Below are 24159 nucleotides of genomic sequence, written 5' to 3'. Positions count from 1 at the left end.
GGGGCAACTCGTACTTCTGATAGGGCAGTGTAGGAAATGAATGTAGCCAGGAACTAGAGAAAAGAGACGTCTGAGGAAGGGTTTGGGGTGGGGAAGTATGGACCCGGCTCAGGGAAAAGGACCAGTTGGATGGATGAGAAGGACCAGTGTAAAAGAGGTAGATGCCAAAACAAGAGCAGGGTGCCCTTGCCCTGCCTCCAGTATGTTTCCAAGGCCTAACCTCTCAGACCAAACTGATTCCAAGGACTGGAAGGGTCCCAGAGACTCCATAGATTGTCTCACAACAAAAGACAGACCTGTCACTGAACTACTGAACAGCCATTCAAGGAAGTTATTAAACTCTAGTGGGATGAATAAAGATTTGAATAAGTAATCCCTTGCACTTGGCTGAGAGGAATAAGGGTAGTGCTGAGCCAATATACAGGTTTCTTTCTTTTTTTAGATCTCATACTTCATTTCAAAAAATTGAAATTTCAAAGGGAACATTTTGTCAAACTTTTTGAAGTGACAGCAAAATTCATCTGGAAAAAAAAATCAGTAGGTAAGAACTCCAAAGAATGTTTTTGGGAAAAGAAGGGAGTAATGATAGACAACTCACCCTATTGGACTTCAAAACATAAAACTACAAGACAATGATAAAAGCTGTTTGGTACCAAATTAAAACCAGAAGGTCAAAGGTCATGGAGGGAATTTCATAAAAGGTCTAACTTGATAAATTAGGAACCAATAACTTATCTAAGGAAGAAAGAACCTCCCCCCCACCCCCACTTAAATAAATGCTATTGAGACAAGCTTTGCAGCACTTTTTTTGTTTTTTTAAGATGGAATTTTGCTCTCGTTGCCCAGACTGGGGTAAAATGGCTCAATCTCGGGTCACTGGAACCTCTGCCTCCTGGGTTCAAGTGATTCTCCTGCCTCAGCCTCCCAAGTAGTTGGGATTACAGGCATGTGCCACCACGCTCGGGTAATTTTTGTATTTTTAGTAGAGACAGGGTTTCACCATGTGTTGTTCAGGCTAGTCTCAAACTCCTGACCTCAAGTGATCTACCCACTTCAGCCTCCCAAAGCGCTGAGATTACAGGCGTGAACCACCGCATTTGGCCAGCAGCAAATAATTTAACTTGTATACATATTTCACCCCAAAATAAATCCCACATTTGATTAACAGTTAAATTATTTTTAAATACAAAAGAAGGGAAGATTTTATTAAGGTCATAAAATTATTAGCAACAATATGGCTAGGTTTAATTTGTATTTGTTTTTGTTTTTTTGAGACAGAGTTTCGTTCTTGTCGCCTAGGCTGGAGTGCAATGGCGCAATCTCGGCTCACGGCAACCTCCACCTCCCAGGTTCAAGCGATTCTCCTGCCTCAGCCTCCCGAATAGCTGGGATTACAGGCGTGCACCACCATTCCCAGCTAATTTTTGTATTTTTAGTAGAGACGAGGTTTCTCCATGTTGGTCAGGCTGGTCTCGAACTCCCGACCTCAGGTGATCCGCCCACCCCAGCCTCCCAAAGTGCTGGGATTACAGGCGTGAGCCAGTGCGCCCAGCCCTTTTTTTTTTTTGTTTTGTTTTGAGGCAAAGTCTCACTCTGCTGCCCAGGCTGGAGTGCAGTGGCGCAATCTTGGCTCACTGCAGCCTGGGCCTCCTGGGTTCATGTGATTCTCATGCCACAACCTCCTAAATAGCTGAGATTACCCTAGGCGTACACCACCATGCCTGGCAAATTTTTTGTATTTTAGCAGAGATGGTGTTTCGCCATGTTGACCAGGCTGGTCTCAAACTCCTGGACGCTAGTGATTTGCCTGCTTCGGCCTCCCAAAGTGCTGGGATTACGAGTGTGAGCCACTGTCCCGGGCCTAGGTTTAATTTTTAAACTTTGGAATCTAAAAACTAAATTTATGAGAAGAATAAGGCAACTATACTAGCTTCCTAGAACCACCATAACAAAGAACCATAGGCCAGGGCTCACACTTGTAATCCCAGCACTTTGGGAGACTGAGGCAGAAGAACTGATTGCTTGAGTGCAGGAGTTGGGACCAGCCTGGGCAACATAGTCAGATCCTGTTTCTACAAAAATAAAAAAAAATTAGCCAGGCAGGGTGGCACGTGCCTGTAGTCCCAGCTACTCAGGAGGCTGAGGTGGGAGGAACACTTGCACCAAGATGTTGGAGGCTACAGTGAGCTATGATCATTCTACTGCACTCCAGCCTAAGCAACAGAGCAAGAACCTATCTCTAAAAAAAAAAACAGAAAGTACTACAGATGGTGGCTTGAACAACATAAATTTATTTGCTCACAGTTCTGGAGGCTGGAAGGCTGAGATTAAAATGTCAACAGGATTAGTTTCTTCTACAGCCTCTCTCTTTGGCTTGTACATGGCTCTTGTGATATTGTAAAGAAATATATATATTTTGTCTCTATACCCCATTTCTGAGACAGAGCTCCTAAAACTCTTGACGACAGCGATGCTAGGATAACTTTTGTCCTAATATTTGGTCTTCCACCCAGTTCCTCACGCAGCAATCCTAAGACCTTTATAACTTCCTGAGTGATAGGAACATCTGACATGGAAATCCCTTGGAATTTCCTGGGTGATAGAAGCATCTTTCGTTATTAGATAGTTGGAACTTTTTTCTTTTTTCTTTTTTCTTTTTGACACTGAGTCTTGCTCTGTTGCCAAGGCTGGAGTGGTGCAGTGGTGCAGTGGTGTAATCTCGGCTCACTGCAACCTCCGCCTTCTGGGTTGAAGCAATTCTCCTGCCTCAGCCTCCCAAGTAGCTGGGGTAGCTACAAGCACCTACCGCCACTCCTGGCAAATTTTTGTATTTTTAATAGAGATAGGGTTTCATCATGTTGGCCAGGCTGGTCCTGAACTCCTGACCTCAAGTGATCCACCCGCCTTGGCCTCTCAACGTGCTAGGATTATAGGCATGAGCCGCTGTGCCCAGCCGAGGGTTGAAACTTTCAATCCCACTATTTGACCTCTGGGGAATGGGGAGTGGGGCTGATCGCTGAATTGATCACGTGGCCAAAGATGCGATCAATCATGAAGCCTTCATGAAAACCCAAGAGGACAGGGTTTGGAGAGCTTCCAGATTGTGGAACATGTGAAGGTACCTGGAGGGTGGAGTGCCTGGAGAGGGCATGGGCGCTCTGCACCCCCTCTTCCATACCTCTCCCTATACATCTCTTCATCTGGTTTTTGTCTGTATCCTTTATAATAAATGGGTAAATATAAATAAAGTTTCTCTGAGTACTGTGAGCCACTCACAGAGTTGAACCCAAGGAGGAGGGCCTGGGAACTCCTGATTTATAGCCAGTTGGTCAGAAGTATAGGTGACAACTTACCACTTGAAATTGGCATCTGAAGCAGAAGGCAGTCTTGTGGCACTGAGCCCTTAACCTAAAAAATCTAAAACTAGATTGACTTGAATTAGAGAACACTCAGTCAGTGTCCGCTGGAGAATAGGTTGTTGGTGGGGAGAAATCTCCACCCATTTTTGTGGCCAGAGGTGAAGCACTCTCTGGAGAGTGGTGTGTATGAGAGTAGGAGAAACACACTTTGGGTTTTTCTGTCTCTTACAACCATCTTCTCTGTCTTCACATGGTCTTCCTTCTGCATGCCTATATCCAAATTTCCTCTTCTTATAAAGAAGTCAGTCATACTGGATTAGGGCCCCCCTTAATAACCTCATTTTAACTTAATCATCTCAAAGGTAACATTCTGAGGTACTGGGGGCTAGGACTTCAACATATGCATTTTGTAGGGACACAAATCAGCCCATAATAGCAACAAAAGGAAAAATATTTGGGATATGGTAAATAAAAGTTTAATATTCAAAATAGAGGCCAGGCATGGTGGCTCATGCTTGTAATTCCAGCATTTTTGGAGGCCAAGGTGGGCAGATCACTTAAGGTCAGGAGTTTGAGATTAGCCTGGCCAAGATGGTGAAACCCCATCTCTACTAAAAATACAAAAATTAGCCGGGCATGGTAGTACACACCTGTAATCCCAGCTACTCAGGAGGCTGAAGCCCAAGAATCACTTGAATCCAGGAGGCGGAGGTTGCAGTGAGCCAAGATCGTGCCACTACACTCCAGCCTGGGTGACAGAGTGATACTCCATCTCAAAAAAAGAAAAAAAAGGAACTGATATACATGTATAAGGTCTCTCTCCAGCATTCACTGTCAGGGCTGCTACAAGCCCATCTGCCATCTGCATGCCCCTCCAGGTAGACACAGCCCTGAGCTGTTGCTCCCCATTCCATGTGTGGATCATGGGCTGGTATTCCTTGGCCAGATGCCCTTGTGCACGTGAACAATGTGCCTAACCATACTCAGAGGATGCAGAACTGGTGATCAAGAAGTGATCAGAGAATTGTGAATAAACCCATGAAAAAAGAATGTGTCTATATACAGCTGATAGAGTTGTGTGAAACTGATGCACTCATATGTTGCCAAGACAATTCCAAAATGTGGTGAGCAGCTGTGTGTGGGGACTCGCACACACTAATTTCGCAGATGACACTCTGGTAACCCACAGCTTTGACCCAGGCACAAGAATTCAGCTTGAGAAATATCACCAGTGATAAAAATTAAAAACCAGGCCGGGCACAGTGACTAACGCCTGTAATCCCAGCACTTTGGGAGGCCGAGGCGGGCGGATCACAAGGCCAGGAGATCAAGACCATCCTGGCTAATATGGTGAAACCCCGTCTCTACTAAAAATACAAAAAAAATTAGCCGGGCGTGGTGGTGGGTGCCTGTAGTCCTAGCTACTCGGTAGGCTGAGGCAGGAGAAAGGCATGAACCCAGGAGGCGGAGCTTGCAGTGAGCCAACATCACACCACTGCACTCCTGCCTGGGCAACAGATTGAGACTATGTCTAAAAAAAAAAAAATTCATTGTGTGCCAAGTTAGTCACAGACATGCAACATTTAGAAGTGACAGAAAATCAGAAATGTTTTCTGTTAGGAGAGGAAAGAACATGATAACAGCCATAAAGAGGCAAATGACTGCTGCTAACGCTAAGAAATGAGTGACAAATGCTGAGAGGAAGAGAACCCGATACAACACGCGCCTTAGTCACAGGGCTGCAGAAATGCATGAGTACCTAATGTCAAATGAGAAGAGGGGCACTAAGAAGTCACTATCCCAAGAATTTTAGAAACTGTCTTTCCTAAAGAGATTTTTTATGGAAAGCAAAATAGAAAGATGATGCCTTCCAGCATTATCTGAGGCCCTCACTATCTGTCATGTGAGGACAGAAGAAAATATCCAGCCCCATCATGTTATCTGAAACTCCCCCACCTGGGGGGATGCCCCCCAAATCAGAGGACATCTTCTACTCTGCCAGGGTCAGGCCAGGGCCCAAAGATAATCACCCTCTTACCCTCCCAAACACAGATGAGACTGTGAGTTTCTTAGTGGGTAGGAGGCTGAGCTCAGGACACCTAGGGCATGGGCATAGGTACAGACCATTGAGCTGGGTAGGCCTGGGCAGCACCGAGGGCCTAGCAACAGTGAAAGAGCTGGGCACCAGCTTTCCTGAGATACAAATGCACAACACTGAACCCCAGGATCCTCAGTACGCACACCCCACAGACAACTACACATTGATATCACCCACATATACCACAGACACTCCCATGTCCCCTGACAGACATACCTACACCTCACGGACAGCTCATACAAACATACCTACAGGCCCCACAGACACTCGTAGAATCCATATATAAACCCATGCACACCCACAAAATCCTGCTTACGCAACACCCGGAGAAACACGCTCCCCCACATATAGACACCTACCATAGAAAAACTCTACACACACAAACCCCCACACTTGGACACCCACACAACTCACCTACACACCTACAAACCCCCCAGACATATACCACCACAAGACCTCTCCCCACTCTCCCACACCCTCATAGAGACACACATATCCCATACATGTACCCCACAGACACATATCACAAGATCTCTTCCTGCTGCCCCACACCCTCATAGAGATACACACACCCCACACATGCCCCCCACAGACATAAACCACCACGAGACCTCTCCCTGCTCCCCTACACCCTCATACAGACACACACACCACACGTTTCCCCCCAACACACACGCCACAGTCACATCTAATACACAGACAACTTGGACCAAACTTGGTCTCTCCAGTCTCATTCACCAAAATGGTCCAGTGGACTCCTAGTTGAGATTTTTGATGATAAATGTTCGCTTCTAAGATCAAATATATCCAGCCCCAGGAGTCCCCTGATCCCCTTCTGAGGGGTCACCCTGGGACAGCTTTTCCCTGGGCTTCCGTGGAAGGAGGGCCAAGTTTGCCCAATCTCCTTTAACTCTGGGTATTCCCTTCCTCACCACACCCAAAAATGCCACATGTGCCTGTCAAATGCACACACCCCAAGGCATCTTCCCCACCCAGCCTAGTAAGTACATTCCAGGCCCCTGAAGGAGAAGGGGAATGAGAGAGGGCAGGACCACTGGGCCTAAAGCAGCCAGCACAGGCAAGATTGACTGTGGAATATGCACTGACACAGACCTATGCACTGACACAGACCACAGCAACCACCTACGGTGAGACCGCCCTGGGCCTCTCATCCTCACTCCCACCAGCTTCCATTCCCAAGAGGCAGACACAGGGACTAAGTAAGGCACAACAACACCCAAAGGCCATGAAACATTATCTCCCATAGTCAGATCCCCTTACACTGGGCTCACTCTGACCTGACCCCTAGTCTGACCTAGCCTGAGGGACTCTTCTGGGGGTGGCTGGAGCCAGCCAGGGGGTCCAGCATGGCACTGGAAGTCAGTCATGCTCACCTCCCTTGATATACACCTCCCTGCCACCTTTTACCACCTAAGTTCCAGTCTACTGGCAGGCAGTGGCTGGCCAAACCCTGTCTGTGCTTTATCCTGTCCCCAGACCTCATCCAGAGCCCAATCCAGTAGGGGCCTGTGGGGAGAAAAAGGTCAAGGTGGGACCTCAACCCTCAAATATTTTACTATCCTCCTCTCCTCACTCATACCCTCAGCCCCCATACTGTGCCCCTGACCACCTTCTCTGCCCAGCCTGGACCCTAAATGTCAGCCTAAGCCTCTGTCTTAGGAGGTGGGTCCTGAAGGTGTCTGGGCTGAGTGCAGCTGCCCATCCCTGGCCTTCCTGGCTGTGTGAGTAGGGGGTTCCTGTGGGTTCCTCTATACCGTAGTGGCTGGCTCTGGCTCTGGCCAGTCTCTGGGCAAGGTCCTTCCAGAGATGCTTCTGGGGTCGTGTCCTCCTCCTGGGCCTGCAGCCATCGAAGCTCCTCAGGCTCCAAGGCCTGGTACCAGGGCGGTGGCCCACCTTCGGGAGCCAGCACACAGCTAGTAGCCTCTCGATCAGCTCCGCAGGCCCCTCTGACCCTGGGCCTCACCACCACCCCCGGGAGCTGCAGGAATCGCTGCATCAGGTCCTTCTCCAGGATAGGACTGAGCTGGCCAGGGCACTGGGGCTCCTGTCATAGTCACCAGATGGCCCGCCCCCAAAACTTGGTAACCAGACACTGGCAGGGAGGGAGGCTCCGGTTTCCTTTTCACTGCTCAGAGACAAGGCCTCCGGAGGGACAGAAGGGCAGGGACGGGGGACCAAGCCTACCCCCAGTCTCTGGGCAAGGGACTAGAGGGTCAGTGGAGTTGATAGAGAGGTGAGAGATGCCCTCTTCAGCTCCAATCCCACCACCACAATTAGACTGCAGCCTTCTGAGAAATCTTATATACCCTCTTCTCACTGACCCTAGGCATCTTAATCCTCGCCTGCCTTTCCAGAACCAATATTTGATTTATTCCTTCCCATCAACCTTCTTTTATCTCTACTTCCTCCTAGCACCCTCCCCCACAACCCCTGTGTCCATCCCTCCAACTGGCTCACATCCTTGGCCCTCTTGTCCCACTAGTCTCTAATGCCACTGGCCTGCCAGTGGTGGGTGGCTTTTTTTTTTTTTTTTGAGATCAAGTTTCACTCTTGTTGCCCAGGCTGGAGTACAATGGATGATCTCGGCTCACTGCAACCTCCATCTCCTGGGTTCAAGCGATTCTCCTGCCTCAGCCTCCCAAATAGCTGGGATTACAGGCATATGCCACCACACCTGGCTAACTCTCGTATTTTTAGTAGAGACGGGGTTTCTCCATGTTGGTCAGGCTGGTCTGAAACTCCCAACCTTAGGTGATCTGCCCGCCTCGGCCTCCCAAAGTGCTGGGATTACAGGTGCGAGTCACCGCACCTGGCCTGGTTGGCTTTATTCACTGTATTTGAAACCCCTTTGACCCTCAAGTCCCGATTCCCAGCCTTGCCCTTATGGCTTCACCACCTGGTTCCCAAAAAAGGGAAAGGCTTTAGATGAAATCCCCTGCATCTCCCTGCCCCAGACTCCCATCCATCTGCATTTATTTACTTATTTATTTATTTAGAGATGGAGTCTCTGTTGCCCAGGCTGGAATGCAGTGGTGCCATCTCGGCTCACTGTAATCTCCGCCTCCCGGGTTCAAGTGATTCTCCTGCTTCAGCCTCCTGAGTAGCTGGGATTACAGGCATTCGTTACCACAACTGGCTAATTTTTGTATTTTTAGTAGCGATGGGGTTTTGATATGTTGGCCAGGCTAGTCTTGAACTTTTGATCTCAAGTGCTCTGCCCGCCTCGGCTTCCCAAAGTGCTGGGATTACAGGCATGAGCCACTATACCCAGTCTCCATTTGCATCATACTCTCCTCTCCTCCTGCCCTCTTCCCTCTAGGCAGAGCTGGTCCTCCCTGCTCCCAGGCTAGACCTCCCACCCAGCTCAGTAAGCTTCCCCTCCCATCACTCAGCGTTCTGTACTTCCTTTCTTCCCTTCAGCCTCTTTCTCACCAATTGCTCCTTCCCATCAGCAGTTAAACTTGCTCTAGGCTCTCCCAGTCTAATATTAATAATAAACAAAAATATGGAGTCATACATTTTAGGAAACCAAAAAAAAAACCCAAAATAACAAAATAGACAAACTTCCTTGAACTGAGGTTTTCCTCCAGCAGCTTTCTCTTTTACAGTCAAATTTCTTGAAAGCAAAATTCCCATTCACTGTTTTATCTATTCACCTCCTATGTGATCCTTTATTCATTTTAATCTGGCTTTAGATGCCGATTTAGAATTTGGAGTTGAAGGGTCATGATCTCTGCAACTTAAAATGGTTCAACCAAAAAAAGTATATGAATAGATGGTTAGATAAAGCAAATATGGCATGATGTCAATGACGGTTGAATCTAGATGTATGATATACATGTGTTCATTGTACTATTAGTTTCATTTTTCTATATATTTTAAATCATGTACAACAGAATGTTGAGAAATAAATAATCTAGCTCCTGTTCTCCACATTTTGCCAGAATTTGTCTCCCAGGGCAGAAGGTGGGGAATAGAGTAGAAAGGAATTGAGCTCTTCTTTGTCAACCAATGGTCATAATTTTTTTTCCTTGTTTGATTTGACCTTAATGGGCATTGAAACTACTGATCACTCCCTCCTTGAAATTACATTGTTTTCTTTCAGCCTTTAGTTCACTTCTTGGGTACCTTGAAACACTTTCCACTGTTCTCTGGTCACCTCTAATGTTGGTGTCTTCAGGGTTCTGACTTATGCAGTGTCTGAACTCATTTTATACCTTCTCCCTGAGTTATCTTCACTTCTGTGGCTTTAATTAACATATATATGTTAATAATTCCCTAATCTCTCTCCTGGAACCAAAATCGTAATAATCCAGCTACCTAATAGGGTAATATGTCCCTCAGAGTTTACAATCTTAGTATGTCCAAAGCTGGGCTCAACATTAATTTTCCACAAATTTACTTGTAACATCTTTATTTCCAATTACACTGAATAACACCATCATCCATCCAGTTGCAGGAACTAGTAACCTGAGTAACATCCTTGTCAGCCCTCTGAGCCCAAGCTAAGCCATCATATCCCCTGTGACCTGCACTATACATCCAGAGGGCCTGAAGTAACTGAAGAATCACAAAAGAAGTGAAAATAGCTTGTTCCTGCCTTAACTGATGACATTACCTTGTGAAATTCCTTCTCCTGGCTCATTCTGGCTCAAAAGCTCCCCCACTGAGCACCCTGTGTCTCCCGCCCCTGCCAGCCAGAGAACAACCCCCTTTGACTATAATTTGACTACCCAAATTCTATAAAACGGCCCCACCCCCATCTCCCTTTGCTGACTCTTTTTTCAGACTCAGCCAGCCTGCAGCCAGGTGATTAAAAAGCTTTATTGCTCACACAAAGCCTGTTTGGTGGTCTCTTCACACGGACGTGCATGAAATTTGGTGCCATGACTTGGATCGGGGGACCTCCCCTGGGAGATCAATCTCCTGTCCTCCTGCTCTTTGCTCCGAAAAGAAAGATCAACCTACAACCTCGGGTCCTCAGACAAACCAGCCCAAGGAAGATCTCACCAATTTTAAATCGGGTAAGCGGCCTCTTTTTACTCTCTTCTCCAGCCTCTCTCACTATCCCTCAACTTCTTTCTCCTTTCAATCTTGGTGCCATCTTTTAATCTCTCTCTTCTCTTAATTTCAGTTCCTTTCCTTTTCTGGTAGAGACAGAGGAGATGCGTTTTATCCGTGAACCCAAAACTCCGGCACCGGTCACGGACTCAGGAAGACAGTCTTCCCGTGGTGTTTAATCACTGTAGGGACGCCTGCTTGATTATTCACCCACGTTTTGGAGGTGTCTGATCACCACGGGGATGCCTGCCTTGATCTTTCACCCTTTGTGGCAAGCACCACTTTTTGGGGGGCAAGCACCCCTCACCCCTTCTCCACTTTCCTGGGGGGCAAGCACCCCCAACGCCTTCTCTCTGTGTCTCTACCCTCTCTTTTCTCTCCACTTTCCTGGGGGGCAAGCACCTCCCACCCCTTCTCTCCATGTCTCTACCCTCTATTTTCTCTGGGCTTGCCTCCATCACTATGGGCAACATTCCACCCTCCATTCCTCCTTCTTCTCCCTTAGCCTGTGTTCTCAAGAACTTAAAACCTCTTCAGTTCACACCTGACCTAAAACCTAAATGCCTTATTTTCTTCTGCAATGCCACTTAACCCCAGTAGAAACTCGACAATGATTCCAAATAGCCAGAAAACAGCATTTTCGATTTTTCCATCCTACAAGATCTAGGTAATTCTTGTAGTAAAATGGGAAAACAGTCTGTGGTGCCTGATGTCCAGGCATTCTTTTACACATCTGTCCCTCCCTAGTCTCTGTTCCCAATGCGACTCGTCCCAAATCCTCCTTCTTTCCCTCCCGCCTTTCCCCGCAGTCCCAACCCCAAGCATTGCTGAGTCTTTTCAATCTTCCTTTTCTACCAACCCATCTGATCTCTCACCTGATCCCCAGAATACTCTTCAGGTGGCTCCCCACCAGGCTGAAAGAGACTCCAATTCTTCCTTAGCTTCTGCTCCTCCGCCCTATAATCCTTCTATCAGCTCCTCTCGCCACACCCAGTCCGGCTTACAGTTTTGTTCCATGACTAGCCCTCCCCCACCTGCCCAACAATTTCCTCTTAAAGAGGTGGCTGGAGCTAAAGGCATAGTCAAGGTTACTGCTCCTTTTTCTTTATCCGACCTCTCCCAAATCAGTTAGCATTTAGGTTCTTTTTCATGAAATATAAAAACCCAGCCCAGTTCATGGCTCATTTGACAGCAACCCTGAGACGCTTTACAGCCCTAAATCCTAAAAGGTCAAAAGGCTGTCTTATTCTCAATATACATTTTATTACCCAATCTGCTCCCAACATTACATAAAACTCCAAAATTTAAATTCCAGCCCTCAAACCCCACAACAGGACTTCATTAACCTCACCTTCAAGGTGTACAATAATAGAATAGAGGCAGCCAAGTAACAATGTATTTCTGAGTTACAATTCCTGGCCTCCACTGTGAGAGAAACCCCAGCCACATCTCCAGCACACAAGAACTTCAAAATGCCTAAGCTGCAGCAGTCAAGCATTCCTACAGCACCTTCTCCATCAGGATCTTGCTTCAAGTGCCAGAAATCTGGCCACTGGGCCAAGGAATGCCCACAGCCTGGGATTCCTCCTAAGCCTTGTCCCATCTGTGCAGGACCCCACTGGAAATCGGACTGTCCAACTCACCCAGCAGCCACTCCCAGAACCCCTGGAGCTCTGGCCCAAGGCTCTCTGATTCCTTCCCAAATCTTCTTGGCTTAGCGGCTGAAGACTGATGGTGCCCAATCACCTCGGAATCTTCCTGGACCATCACAGACGCTTTGGGTAACTCTTACAGTGGAGGGTAAGTCTGTCCCCTTCTTAATCAATGAAGGCTACCAACTCCACATTACCTTCTTTACAAAGGCCTATTTCCTTTGCCTCCATAACTATTGTGGGTATTGATGGCCAGGCTTCTAAACCTCTTAAAACTCCCCAACTCTGGTGCCAACTTGGACAATATTCTTTTACGTACTCCTTTTCAGTTATCCCCACCTGCCCAGTTCCCTTATTAGGTTGAGACATTTTAACTAAATTATATGCTTCCCTGACTATTCCTAGGCTACAGCCACACCTCATTGCTGCCCTTTTCCCCAGTTCAAAGCCTCCTTCGCATCCTCCCCTTGTATCTCCCCACCTTAATCCTCAAGCATAGGACACCTCTATTCCCTCCTTGGCAACCAATCATGCACCCCTCACCATCCCATTAAAACCTAATCACCCTTACCCTGCTCAACACCAATATCCCATCCCATAGCAGGCTTTAAAAGGATTAAAGCCTGTTATCACTCGCCTGTTGCAGCATGGCCTTTTAAAGCCTACAAACTCTCCTTACAATTCCCCCATTTTACCTGTCCAAAAGTCGGACAAGTCTTACAAGTTAGTTCAGGATCTGCATCTTATCAACCAAATTGTTTTGCCTATCCACCCCATGATGCCAAACCCATATACTCTCTTATCCTCAAAACCTCCCTCTACAACCCATTATTCTGTTCTGGATCTCAAACATGCTTTCTTTACTATTCATTTGCACCCTTCATCCCAGCCTTTCTTCGCTTTCACTTGGACTGACCCTGACACCCTTCATGCTCAGCAAACTACCTGGGCTGTACTGCCACAAGGCTTCACAGACAGCCCCCATTACTTCAGTCAAGCCCAAATTTCTTCCTCATCTGCTACCTATCTCAGCATAATTCTCATGAAAACACACGTGCTCTCCCTGTTGATCATGTCCAGCTAATCTCCCAAACCCCAATCCCTTCTACAAAATAACAGCTCCTTTCCTTCCTAGGCATGGATAGATACTTCTGCCTTTGGATACCTAGTTTTACCATCCTGACTAAACCATCATATAAACTCACAAAAGCAAACCTAGCTGATTCCACAGATCCTAAATCCTTTCACCACTCCTTTCCATTCCTTAAAAACAGCCCTAGAAGCTGCTCCCACACTAGCTCTCCCTAACTCATCCCAACCATTTTTCATCACACACAGCCAAAGTGCAGGGCTGTGCAGTCAGAATTCTTAAACAAGAGCCAGGACTACACCCTGTAGCCTTTCTGTCCAAACAACTTGATCTTACTGTTCTAGCCTAGTCCTCATGTCTGCGTGTGGCGGCTGCCACTGCTTTAATACTTTTAGAGGCCCTCAGAATCACAAACTATGCTCAACTCACTCTCGACAGTTCTCATAACTTCCAAAATCTATTTTCTTCCTCACACCTGATGCATATACTTTCTGCCCCCCTCCACTACCTCTCAGAAAGCCGAACTCATTGCCTTAACTTGGGCCCTCACTCTTGCAAAGGGACTATGTATCAATATTTATACTGACTCTAAATATGCCTTCCATATCCTGCACCACCATGCTGTTATATGGGCGAAAAGAGGTTTCCTCACTATGCAAGGGTCCCCCATCATTAATTCCCCTTTAACAAAAACTCTCCTCAAGGCAGCTTTACTTCCAAAGGAAGCTGGAGTCATTCACTGCAAGGGCCATCAAAAGATCCCATCACTCAGGGCAATGTTTATGCTGATAACGTAGCTAAAAAAGCAGGTAGCGTTCCAACTTCTGTCCCTCATGGCCAGTTTTTCTCCTCTTCAGTCACTCCCACCTACTGCCCCACTGAAACTTCCACTTATGAGTCTCTTCCCACACAAGGCAAATGGTTCTTAGCCCAAGGAAAATATCTCCTTCTAGGCTCACAGGCCCATTCTATCCTGTCGTCATTTCATAACTTCGTCCATGTAGGTTGCAAGCCACTAGCCTGCCTCTTAGAACCTCACATTTCCTTTCCATTGTGGAAATCTATCCTGAAAGAAATCACTTCTCAGTGTTCTATCTGCTATTCTACTACTCCTCAGGGATTGTTCAAGCCCCCTCCCTTCCCTACACCTCAAGTTCAAAGATTTACCCCTGCCCAGGACTGGCAAATTGACTTTACTCACATGCCCCAAGTCAGGAAACTAAAATACCTCTTGGTCTGGGTAGACACTTTCACTGGATGGGTAGAGGCCTTTCCCACAGGGTCTGAGAAGGCCACTGCAGTCATTTCTTCCTTTCCGTCAGACATAATTCCTCAGTTTGGCCTTCCCACCTCTATACAGTCCAATAACACACCAGCCTTTACTAGTCAAATCACCCAAGCAGTTTCTCAGGCTCTTTGTATTCAGTGAAACCTTCATACCTCTTACTGTCCTCAATCTTCAGAAAAGGTAGAACAGACTAATGGTCTTTTAAAAACACATGTCACCAAGCTCAGCCCCCAACTTAAAAACGACTGGACAATACTTTTACCACTTGACCTTCTCAGAATTCGGGCCTGTCTCGGAATGCTACAGGGTACAGCCCGTTTGAGCTCCTGTATGGGCGCTCCTTTTTATTAGGCCCCAGTCTCATTCCAGACACCAGACCAACTTGGCTGTGCCCCAAAACACTTTTCATCCCTACTATCTTCTGACTAGTCATACTCCTATTCACCATTCTCAACTACTCATAAATGCCCTGCTCTTGTTCACACTGCCGGTTTACATTGCTTCTCCAAGCCATCATAGCTGATATCTCCTGGTGCTATCCTCAAACTGCCACTCTTAACTCCCTCTTAAAGTAAATAAATAATCTTTGCTGGCAGGACTATGCTGAATCTCCTTGGGTACTCTAATTGGATGTCCTGGGTCCTCCCAATTCTTAGTCCTTTAATACCTGTTTTTCTCCTTCTCTAAATTCCATTTAGTTTTTCAATTCATACAAAACTGTATCCAGGCCATCACCAATAATTCTATAAGACAAATGTTTCTTCTAACAACCTCACAATATCACCCCTTACCACAAAATCTTCCTTCAGCTTAATCTCTCCCACTCTAGGTTCCCACACTGCCCCTAATCCCGCTCGAAGCAGTCCTTTGAGGCTATGGAGAAGCAGTATCTCTCCATACCACCCCCCTCAAAATTTTTGCTGCCAACACGTCAACACTATTTTATGTTATTTTTCTTATTAATAAAAAGACAGGAATGTCAGGCCTCTGAGCCCAAGCTAAGCCATCATATCCCCTGTGACCTGCACATACACATCCAGATGGCCTGAAGGAACTGAAGAATCACAAAAGAAGTGAAAATGGCTTGTTCCTGCCTTAACTGATGACACTACCTTGTGAAATTTCTTCTCCTGGCTCATCCTGGCTCAAAAGCTCCCCCACTGAGCACCTTGTGTCTCCCGCCCCTGCCAGCCAGAGAACAACCCCCTTTGACTATAATTTGACTACCCAAATCCTACAAAACGGCCCTACCCCTAACTCCCTTTGCTGACTCTTTTTTCGGACTCAGCCAGCCTGCACCCAGGTGATTAAAAAGTTTTATTGCTCACACAAAACCTGTTTGGTGGTCTCTTCACACAGATGTGCATGAAAAGCCTCATCTTCTCCCCCAGTCCCTCAAACCCCCACCCAATATCCAATTAATCATCAGGTCTGAGACTTCCGCCTCCTCTACAGCCTCAAATCTTCTGCCTCTCCCCTGGTCTAGGCCACCATCATGCCCGGCCTGTGAACTTCAAGACCCACCTCGCTTGTCTCTTGCTCAATCTGGCCCACCTCCAATCTCTTCTCCACAATGCAGCAGCCTGAGGTCCTTCTAAAACATAAATCTGATTATGTCGCCTGCTTAAAACCCTTCAGAAGTCCTCCCCACCCTCTTTTCTGGTCAGTCCAATGGCTCACACAGATGGCTCTCAACCTTCCTGAAAGCCCTTTCCTCTGCCTGGAACATACCTCAGGCTCCTGTCTCCCTTCTCTCCGGCACCAGAGACCAGGTCCTCTCCCTGCTTCCACTAGCCCCCATTACCCTCAACTGTCCCCGACTGCTTTTTTATCTGTGCTCCCCTCTGGAGCAACCTAAGGACAAGAAGGGTCTCATGTTCACAGTTGTATTCCGTGACTAGTTCAGTACTCGACACAGCTGGCTTTTCATAAATGCTTGTTGCAGAATTTACGAATAAACAAGTGAAGAAACAAACGAAAGAATCAAAGGTGGGGGAGGGTGTGAAAGTGGAGGTGAACTATAGAGGCAATGCCGGGAGCAGGAATGTGACGGTCGGATGGAGATGGGGACCAGCGGGAGGGGAAATGAATTTGCAACAGGGGCCAGGCTGTGAGGCTGTGCAAGCACATCCAGGGCCTGCCTTCCTGGAGAGGCCCCAGGCTCAAACTCAAGTTCGCTGACTCAGACTCCTCCCCCACATTTTTGGGAAGCCAACCCGCCTAGCACGAAAAAGGATGGGAACCCGTAACACAACGCTGCAAACCAGAGAAACACCTGGAACCGGAGGGTTTCTCCTCCCGAAACCGAGCTGGCCCATCCCCCGCCAGCCCCTATCCGCCCCCCGCCGCGTCCTAGGGGCCGGGGTGCCAGCGCTACCCGCGCTGGGCCGGGGCTCCAGGCCGCAAGAGGGGGCCGGGCAGACTTCCGGTCGGCGCGGCCGGGGCGGGGCGGCGCTGGGTCCGGGCGCTGTCCATGGTGCCCCCGCGCCTCGCCCCGGCCCCAGCCCTCCCGCGAGCTTCCTCGCGGGCTCCCTCACCGCTTGTAATCGGAGGAAAAGATGCCGCCGCTCGCGGGGTCGTGGCCGTACTCGGGCTCCCCGGGGCCAGCGGAGCCGCCCTTGTCTTCGCTGTAGGCGGGGGCGGCAGACATGGGGCGGCCAGGGAGAAGACTTCGCCGAGGAGGAGGTTGCGGGGCCGGAGGCCGGCTGGAGCCGAGGAAGGGAACGCGGGCCGGTCCGGGTCGGGCTGCTGAGGCCGGGGTTCAGCAGACACCACAGTGTGCGGCGGGGGAGGCTGCGCGCGGATTTCTCAATCAGGGCGGCGCGCTGAGGTCTTAAAGGCACCGGCGCCAGCCGAGCGGAGGGCGAGTACGCGAGGAGGCTACAGGGGCGGTGCAGCAGGGCCTGGCCCCGCCCATCCCTCGGAAATGCCCTCCCTTCAGGGCGTCTTCTGCCCTTTAAAGCGACTTGGCTCATCTCCAGGTCTGAAAGTGGGCAAGGCATCTGGACGGACGCTGGGACCGTCTTCCAGGGGATGCGGAACGCCTGCCCCCACCCCCGACCACCTGGCCTCGCGGAACGGGCTTCTGGGGCTCCGTTCTTCCCAGAGGCGCGAGCGGATGCTCCCCCACGCAGTGGGGGGAAAGCGGAGATCTGGAGAGAAGGCTGTGCCCACAGGCTGGGATTTCTAGAGCGGGAAGGGGTCACCACACCCGAGGACCGGCTTCAGATACCTAAGGACACTCTCTTTCCTGCCTCACCTTTCCTACAAAATCTGGCTTGGCCGCAGGAAGCCGAAGAGCTTCCTGGAGGTGGCGGAATTTAAGGAATTAAGGTCAGGGAGCTCCGAGGAGCCCTTGGGGGCTTAGAGAGATGGGGAATGGGATACGGACGGTGAACATCTAATTAAGCTTCGGAAAGTAGTTTAATGAATCTTTCTGAAGCCTCCACGTCCACCCAGGAGGGCCCAAGGTCATGCTTAATCCGGGGACACGTCCACATCCACTGACACCTGAAAAGGAAGAGAGAGGGTCTGGTGTGACCACCAGGACTCCTGAGTCATGTGAGACCTCCAGTGAGTACCTCCCTAGACGGAGGTACCCTAGGCCCAAGGAAGGAGGGGTTGGATCAGATGGAAAGTAGTGAACTGGGCTGGGGGAAGAGGTAGGATCCAGTTGGGCCCGAGTTTGGGCATCAGTTTAAGTGGCTGGAGTCTCTTAGCTGGGCATGGGGACTGGAGGAGTTCCTAAGGCCTGAGTCTTGGTCTGTTGACTAGCATCCCGAAGTATCCATGGCCAGAATTGGCGGGCCTGCCTGGGAAGGAGTGGGGCCCAAAAACGTGGAGCTTGACTCTGTAGAAAAGTTCTATTGGAGGTCTTTCTATTGGGGTAAGGTTCTGTTGGAGTAATGGGAAGGTTCTATTGGGATAACCTAGACAAGTGGGTGGGTCTGCTTGGTTCTGGTGGCTTTGTGTCTGCCAGAGAAAAGTGGATCTTGAGTTTGGAGAAAACTGATGTGGGTAGGGAGTGGGGACGGAAGGGCCTGAATTTTGCAGTTGCGCGTTTGTAAGGCTCTTTGGCTAGTCTGCTCAGGAGGTGGGATGAGAGTCCTGTGTAGGTAGCTGGGCCACGCTCACCGAGCTGCTGGAGCTCCCGTCTATTTGCCAGGGGTCCAGGCTGGGACCTGGGGCGAGCAGACGCAGTGCAAAGTGCACACAGTTGCTGCGTGTGGGGTGATAGGGTGGTGGGTCCGCGTCCATGGCTTCGCGCACTCTGCGCTCCAGCACCACTCGCTCAACGCCGCTGCGTCTACGCAGCAGCACGCACAGCAGCGGACGCTGCCCCTGTTTGGATACGATGCCTTCCCAGGAGCCCAGAAACGGCCCACAGGCTCCTGAGTTCTTGCCTGCGGGGATCGCCAGAGGGGTGCGGATCAGAGCCAGGCTTAGGTCCTATGCCCTGTGATCCCGCACCCCCATTTCCCGAGACCCCAGGGACCCTGAGTGCCCAAACCCTATTTTCAGAGACACGTACCCCTCGCCTGGAACTTCAGTCTTTATCCCCGAGTAGCCAGCTCACTAGTGAGGCATGGCTTGACTGGGCAGCATCTCTGCAGACTTGGGACTGTGTTTCTGCTGAAGGCACTCACCCTCAAAGTGGATGATCTCTCCATGGCCACAGTACATGCCCACCTGGGCCCCGCGCCAGCGTCCAGTGGGGGACATCAGCCTGAACAGGAAGAGGTCTCCTGGCTCAGGCTCCCTGCCCTCCAACTTCACAGCCTCGAAGTGTTGACTCAGGAAAGCCTCAGAGAGGAAGAACTTAATGGTGCTGACTGCCCCAGTCAGGGTCTGCATGTATCCTGTCATTTACACGGGCCCAGGATAGGGAGGAGGTGGGTCCTTCCACTGACCATAGGTCGGATGGTCTGCCCAGGGCTTAGGGAGACCTGTCTTGGGCTTGGGCCCAAGGCAGAATGTCTTCACTCTCACACAATTGTCTCCTTGTGCTTAAGGGACTCCAGAGGTCCAGATATCACAGATACATCCTGCCTCTAGCCCCTACTGAGAACCCTTCAGTTCCAGCAAATGGTACCTCCTCCCCATCCAACTGTCTTCTCATCTCAAAGTCCAGCCATTCCATTCTCTCCTCCTCTCCACTGCTCTAGGATCCCCTTCCCCAACCAGCTCCCATCTTGCCACTGCTCCTGAAGGCAACACCAAGGACTGGGTGGGTGTCAACTGGTACCTGGGTTGAGCAGAAGACCTGAAAAAATCGGGAAACCTGGATGAGATGTGGACCTAGGACAAGCATCTCCTCCCAAGTCTGTGTGGAGAAGGACCTCTCCAACAACCTCTGTTGAACAGCTGCTCATTTGATCCGTAATACAATCACAAGATAGGAACAACGTCCCCATTTTCAGGATAAGGAAACAGGTTTACAGAGGCTATACATCACAAGTGCACGCAGCTAATGTATTCCTGCATGACTCTGCCCTGTGCCCTTTGTACTAAAATCAGTCACCTCTCTTAGTTCTTCTTTCTCCATAAGGAAGTGAGAAACCTGCTTAGTTCAGGCTTCTCCCATCTCTACTGGAAACAGAAGGCTTTTGGGACTTGGGAGGATGGCCGCATTGCCTGCACTGTGCCTGAGGTTTCATCTCAGAGCCTGGGAAAGTGGGTGAAGTTAAGACCTGTGGGCATGGAACTCTCCAGGGGGGTTAGAGGAGCTGGGAGCAGGAAGTGACACACTACCGCCAGGTATCTGGACATCTTTCTTGGAAGGGAGCAGAATTGGCTCCAGCAGATTTGACTGGGGTGGGAAAGACCCATATGCAATTGAAGAGCCAGGCTGCCCAGGCCCACCATGCAGAATGCCAGCTACTGTGTGGCTCACTGTGTCTCTCCCATCCCTGATCCTTCCTTTTTCTCCTGGCCCATTCCACAGTATCTTCTGCTTTTTTTTTTTTTTTTCTTTTTGGATGGAGTACTGCTCTGTCTTCAGGCTGGAGTGCAGTGGCATGATCTTGGCTCACTGCAACCTATGCCTCCCGGGTTCAAGTGATTCTCCTGCCTCAGCCTCCTGAGTAGCTGGGACTACAGCCACCCACGACCATGCCCAGCTATCTTTAGCAGAGGTGGGGTTTCACCATCTTGGCCAGGCTGGTCTCGAACTCCTGACCTTGTGATCTGCCTGCCTTGGCCTCCCAAAGTGCTGGGATTACAGGCATGAGCCCCCTCACCCAGCCAAATCTTCTGCTTATTACTGGTTGAGTCTCATTTTCTCAGACTGGGAGCTGTGGAAGACTCAGGTGACCAACTCATCCCAGTCTGCCTGCAACTTCCCATGTGTTAAAATTGAAACCTTGCATCCCAGAACCCAGGAAAACCTGAATATTGGGTTCCTCTAGGATCCGGTCTCCCCCTTTCCATCTCCCGTAATTTCAGAAGGCCACAGGGAGAACCCAGTCATGTAAACGGCTCTTTGGCTTTTGGTCATGCTCTCCTACCATCTACCAGGTAGTGAGGGAACCTTGAACCCTACTCCCCTGTACCCTCACTCCTGCTGAGCCAAGCAGATGTTTACAGCTATGGAGGAGGGCACACTGTTCTGGCCCCTGTTGAGGCAGTGGGCACCCCACCTGTGGAGAAGACAAGAAGAGCTGAAGGCTTCTCCAGTTACCTGAGATGTGAAGCTTATCTAGGGAGAAAAAAAAAAACCCAGCTGTCACCACACGGCCACTGAGGAGGTGAGGACAGAGGCTGTCCAGCCTCTCTCCTCTCCCCTTCTGGTTGTACACTCCACCTGTGGAGCTGTTTGTCCATCAGTGCATGGTTGTGCTTTTGATGTGCATGTGAGTCTGCACTAAAATGCTGGACACGGGACTGGGATACCCATCCCTGGCTGTGCCACCTGTCTATATGGGACATCAAACTGTTATGCCCAGACCGTTTATTCCCCGAAGAAGACCACCAGAGTCCAGAGTCAAAGCCAAGCGGCAAGGATCTTTACTGCAAGTTCGAACTTGGTCCCTCCGTTCCACAACATACAAGAGGGCCCCGAACAATATGTGTGCTCGCTTTTTATAGCCCGATGTAAACAGGATATGTAAGGTTACAGAGAAACAAGGGAATTCTTCTGGTTACAGCATTACAATTGGTTAACATTTTAAGTTATACATTCAGCAGTTTTCTATTGGTTCCCGCACTTTCAATAAAACCACAAACGGTTGTGACCTTATTGGGGGTCTCTCCAGGTGGTGTTTGTACTGGGCCCTGGAAGTTTGGAATGTTTACACTGAGCCCTGGAAGTTTGGAATGTTTACACTGGGCCCTGGAAGGTGTGATGTATGGAGGAATGTGTTAGTGTTGGGCCCAGGAAGCTGTGAAGCTGTGATGTATGGAGGAATGTGTTTGTGTTGGGCCCAGGAAGCTGAGAAGTGTGTCTGGCTTCTTTCAAAACCAGCCCCTTCCTCTCTCTGGGCCTCAACTTTCTGTGAACTAGGGACAATAAGCTCGAAGGGCTGGACATCACAGGGCCATTCTGAGGCAGTAAGAGCTCTCTGTGAGCTGGGCAAGGCTAGCCGGCAAGGTTTGTTTATCTAAAGTCTGCCCTAAGCATGCAGATGTGGGTGTAGAGAGGAAGGGTGGGGACAATACATCTTTCCTAGCTCAGAGGAGAAGAACAATGGGCCCTCAGAGGCTGGTGGCCTCCCTGCGACTCCTGCCCCAGAGCTCTCAGGGAATCACCCAGATGGAAAGGCCCTGGGGAGCAGGGCCTCACCCTGACTCTCCCTCTGAAAGTTTCCCAGTGCTGGTGGGGGTGGGGAGGCACTTCGGCCACTATCAGCTGGGCACTAGACTTTGAGTCAGGATCTGATGAGGACATGCTCCTTCAGATAGGGGATATAGGTCCCCACATGGTGCTCCATCCGTAATGATTTGTTGCCAAAAGCTGTGCTAAAGCATCATTTAGCCCTAACAATAATGACTTCAAGTAGATGATGTTATACTTCCCATTTTACAGATGAGGAAACTGAGGCTTGGAGAGGTTACAAGTTAGTAAGTGGCACAACCAGTATTCAGGCTAAGTGGTCTGGCTCCAGTGCCCGTGTCCTTCACCACTGTACAGTATCATCTTTCTCATGCTGCTGGTGTATGAGGTCCCCCTTCCCCAGACCCAACTGCCAGGAAGTGCTGACCCCCGTATCCTCCCTGACCTGGAGAAACAGCTACCCTTCTCCTTAGTTTTCGCTGAGTCAAGCCACCATTTTCTTTGTAAGAAAGAAAAGGGGGCAAGGCCCTGGAGCTGTAAGAACCCAGGGAACAAAGACTCCCACTCCTGGAGCACCTGGCCTGATCATGCCACCCACCTCATGCGGACTCCTTGCTGGGGGCCTGAGCTCTTCCTCCCCTCACCCTGACTGAGGCTTTCAACAGAGCAAAGTAATGAGGGTGGTCCTGCAGCTGGGTGTGGGGGTGACAGGCAGTCTTTCTGAAGCCCAGGGCTCTGCCTTTCCCCAGAACCGGGCCCCTGCAGGACCCCAACCAGTGGGGTCAACCCAATTTAGTGACAACCCTACATTGTCAGCTTCTCTCTTCACCCTTCAGTTTAAACTTGGACAAAGTGTGCCTCTGTGGAAGGCAGGGCTTTGGGATCGCTGGTCCTAGCCGGCCACCTTCAGCAGGAACAAGCATTGGAGTAGGCAGTTCCCTAGCACACCTTGCTTCAGCCCATCTTCCTTCCCATACAGAGCCTTTGGTTATCCCTTTCCTCTTGGCACAGAGCAATCCCACTTGAATCTGAGCCCCCAGCCCAATTAGCTCACCTTGCAGTGGCCACACTCACACCTTGCTAGATGTTCTTCTTCTGTGACTAGACTGTGATAGAGAAGGAAGGACAAGCTGTCCATCCTTCAGGCAGATAAAGGGACCAAGAGGGAAGCCCTGGGGCCCTGTTTGTCATCACTGCCCAGGCCAGTCTGATAGCAGCACTCCTTCCTCCTAGCATCTCTGAGGCTGGGGTCCAGGTGGGTAATTGGTGCCCCCACCACCCCGCCTTAAGTCCTCCTGGTATTCAGTCCTACCCAGACCTGCTTGTGCCTCCTCTCTGAACTGGCTCTTCTCCTTCCGCTGACCTCCAGTGTGCTCAGATGCCTGCCACATCCCCAGATTGTGGTCAGAGAACAAACAGTGAATGATTTCAATCCCTTTAATTTTATTGAGGCTTACTTCATGGAGTAACATATGGTCTACTCTCGTGAACATACCATTTGTACTTGAAAATGTTGATTTTGCAAATTGGGGTATAGTTTTCTATAAATATCAATTAGGTCACGGTGGTTGATAATGTTCAGATCAACTATGACTTCACTGATTTTTTTGTATGGTTTCTCTGTCAGTCGTTAAGAGAGGGATGTTGGCGGGGTGCCAACATCTTTGGAAGGCCAAGCTGGGTGGATCATGAGGTCAGGAGATCCAGACCATCCAGGCTAACACGGCGAAATCCTGTCTCTACTAAAAATACAAAAAATTAGCCGGGCATGGTTGCAGGCGCCTGTAGTCCCAGCTACTCAGGAGGCTGAGGCAGGAGA

At 49.5% G+C, this 24159-nt stretch overlaps 1 protein-coding gene across 3 annotated transcripts in view; it reads right to left on the bottom strand.

Annotated features, from left to right (window-relative positions):
- AP3B2 (adaptor-related protein complex 3, beta 2 subunit) overlaps window positions 1-17418 on the bottom strand; it is a 49970-nt gene extending 32552 nt beyond the window's left edge. For 2 of the 3 annotated variants that reach the window (XM_011953888.1, XM_011953890.1), the window contains exon 1: window positions 17107-17418. In XM_011953888.1, coding sequence (XP_011809278.1) covers window positions 17107-17219 — 113 coding nt within the window. In that variant the 5' untranslated portion in view covers window positions 17220-17418. The remainder of the gene's footprint in view (window positions 1-17106) is intronic. The other variant, XM_011953891.1, reaches the window with a different exon arrangement.
- Between the last annotated feature and the right edge of the window lie 6741 nt (window positions 17419-24159).

Source organism: Colobus angolensis, unplaced genomic scaffold (assembly GCF_000951035.1).
Source record: "Colobus angolensis palliatus isolate OR3802 unplaced genomic scaffold, Cang.pa_1.0 Scaffold376, whole genome shotgun sequence".
In the NCBI taxonomy this organism is placed as follows: domain Eukaryota; kingdom Metazoa; phylum Chordata; class Mammalia; order Primates; family Cercopithecidae; genus Colobus; species Colobus angolensis.
The sequence above is the reverse complement of the archived record's forward strand: the minus strand, read 5'-3'. Positions and strand labels throughout refer to the sequence as shown.